Source organism: Vanderwaltozyma polyspora, genomic scaffold, assembly GCF_000150035.1.
Source record: "Vanderwaltozyma polyspora DSM 70294 KpolScaffold122 genomic scaffold, whole genome shotgun sequence".
In the NCBI taxonomy this organism is placed as follows: Eukaryota; Fungi; Ascomycota; class Saccharomycetes; order Saccharomycetales; family Saccharomycetaceae; genus Vanderwaltozyma; species Vanderwaltozyma polyspora.
The window spans coordinates 204-2,351 of NW_001834422.1; the positions used below are offsets into that span (position 1 = coordinate 204).

The 2,148-nt window shown below is 37.3% G+C and overlaps 1 protein-coding gene across 1 annotated transcript; it reads left to right on the plus strand.

The window, feature by feature from the left end:
- Window positions 1-546: 546 nt before the first annotated feature.
- LGE1 (Lge1p) lies at window positions 547-1,461 on the plus strand (the record flags this gene model as incomplete). Its single annotated transcript, XM_001642101.1, has 1 exon — window positions 547-1,461. The coding sequence occupies one exon, from the start codon at window positions 547-549 to the stop codon at window positions 1,459-1,461; it is 915 nt and encodes a 304-aa protein (XP_001642151.1).
- Window positions 1,462-2,148: the final 687 nt, after the last annotated feature.

Here is a 2,148-nt window from a genome sequence, read left to right on the forward strand (position 1 = left end):
GAATTCACCGGGTGATAAATTTAAAAGAAGGTTTTGGGCGGTGGTGCAAACGTGTTTGCTACCCTGCAAGGGGTGTGTGAAAGTGGAGAAGTAAGAGGCTTAAAAAGGTAACATTTTCTTAAATAAAATGGTTGTGATTGTAAACCGCATTTTTGCCCAGAATTCAAATTTACATTGAGTCTGAGCCTGAGCCTGAACCGGAACTGCTCTAGAATTATGTTACATATTATTGAAGTTTTGGAGTAGTAAACGCTTAAAGGTTTGCTTAATAATGAGTACACAATTTATTCTTGCTCTATCGTATATTCACGTGTCTGTATCATTTGTAACGAAATATTTTTCGGATCAATATTTCTGTTCTCGACGGAAAATGCCGATTTAGATAGAAATTGAAAATTAGCAATTGCAAATAACAAGAAATTGATGATAATGTTGATGTGGAATTATGACAATGATAAAAGCATAAAATGAAGGATATATTTATGCAAGGCGAGATTTATACGTGAGTGGACCAAGGGAAATACAAGCAGTGATTAAGCCTATACGATGAGTAGCAGTCGATATAATAACAACAGCAATAGCGGCGGAGGCTACGGACAACAGCGATACAGCAGTAATGTGAATGGCAACACTGGCGGTGAGGGCAGTGGATATCGTCATCATCATAACCATCATCAACAACAACAACAACAGCAGCAGCAACAACAACAACAACAGCAGCAACAGCAGCAGCAACATCAGCAAAATTACTACCACAGTAATAATAAATACTATAATAGAGGCGGCATGAATAGAAGATATTATGGATATAGAGAAGACACAAATAACAACAATAACTATTATAATTCCAGTGGTTATCGAGGGTACCGTCAAGGAGGAGGGATACGTAAACCAGGGGGGTATGTGAACCGCCAAGCGAACTATTATTCAGGTGGAACAACTCCTCCACCACCTCCGCCACCACCACCATCTGTACCTGTTACAGATAATGACGGTGACGTGACTAGTGGTAGTGCAGTAACAAGCATTAGTGGTGTGGGTGCTGCCACTGCCATTAGCAGCGGTATAGGTGGACCTCTTGTGCCGCCATCAGGGCCTGCAAGTTCAGTAGATCACCAACAGCAAACGAGAATAATAGATACAGGAAGGAAATCACCTGGAGTGATAGTAGAGAGTCGATATGAGGGTAATGGTGAGAATGGCAAGAATAGAAAAATCATTGATAGCAAGATTACGCCAATGTATTATTTAACAAGACAAGATGAGAATAAAGTTGAAGAACAAGAGACGTTCAAGAGGATATACAAGACAAGTGAAGAAATCGACGATAAACTTGAAGATATCAAATTCAAAATAATTAAGAGTGAATTGGAGTATAACTTGATGACTACACAAGGTGAGAAAGATTCATTAAACGTGCAATTGACTCAAGAGAACCTTGATTCATTGTTGCTAATGTGATGCTAACTAATAGTTTAGCATAAATTAAGTGCATTGGAATCGATTTATTCCTCTTTCTTTTTTTTTTTTGGATCTTGTTAAGTATGAGTATAAGGATGTATATTTGATATATATTTGTATATTTAATTGGAAACTAGAGAGACGCTTTAACAAGTAAAAATTGCGTATACGAGATCGTTTCTAGTTTTAGTAGTTCATTCAACAGTAGAAGTTAGAAGTTTAGTTGAGTTTTTGTTTCAAGATGCGTGTTAGTACCAAAAATAGCAACGAAAGAAGGCCAATTGATGATGTTTCAACAACAGCGAAAAAAAAGAAAAAGAGAAATAACGGCAATTACCAAGCCCAGATATATCGATTGATTGGCTGATTGATTGATGATGACGATAATAAATCCTAAATTAGAAAAGTTATTAGTGAGCTAACTCTTGTTAGCGACCGTTTCTTTTTTCAAAAAAGAAAAGAAGGAAGGAGAAAGGCCTTCTTTGGAAAAAATTTGGCCAGAAGAACCAACGAGAAATTCCTCATTTCAGAGGACGACGACACCCCGGCCCAAAAAACCCAACATTATTTTTCTTTGATAAAATTGATCCAATGTGNAAGGGTGGAGAGGGNAAAAATTTAAAATTTAAATTTTAAATTAAACCGTTCCTGGAACCTTTCCCCCCGAAAAACCGCTATGGGGGAAGA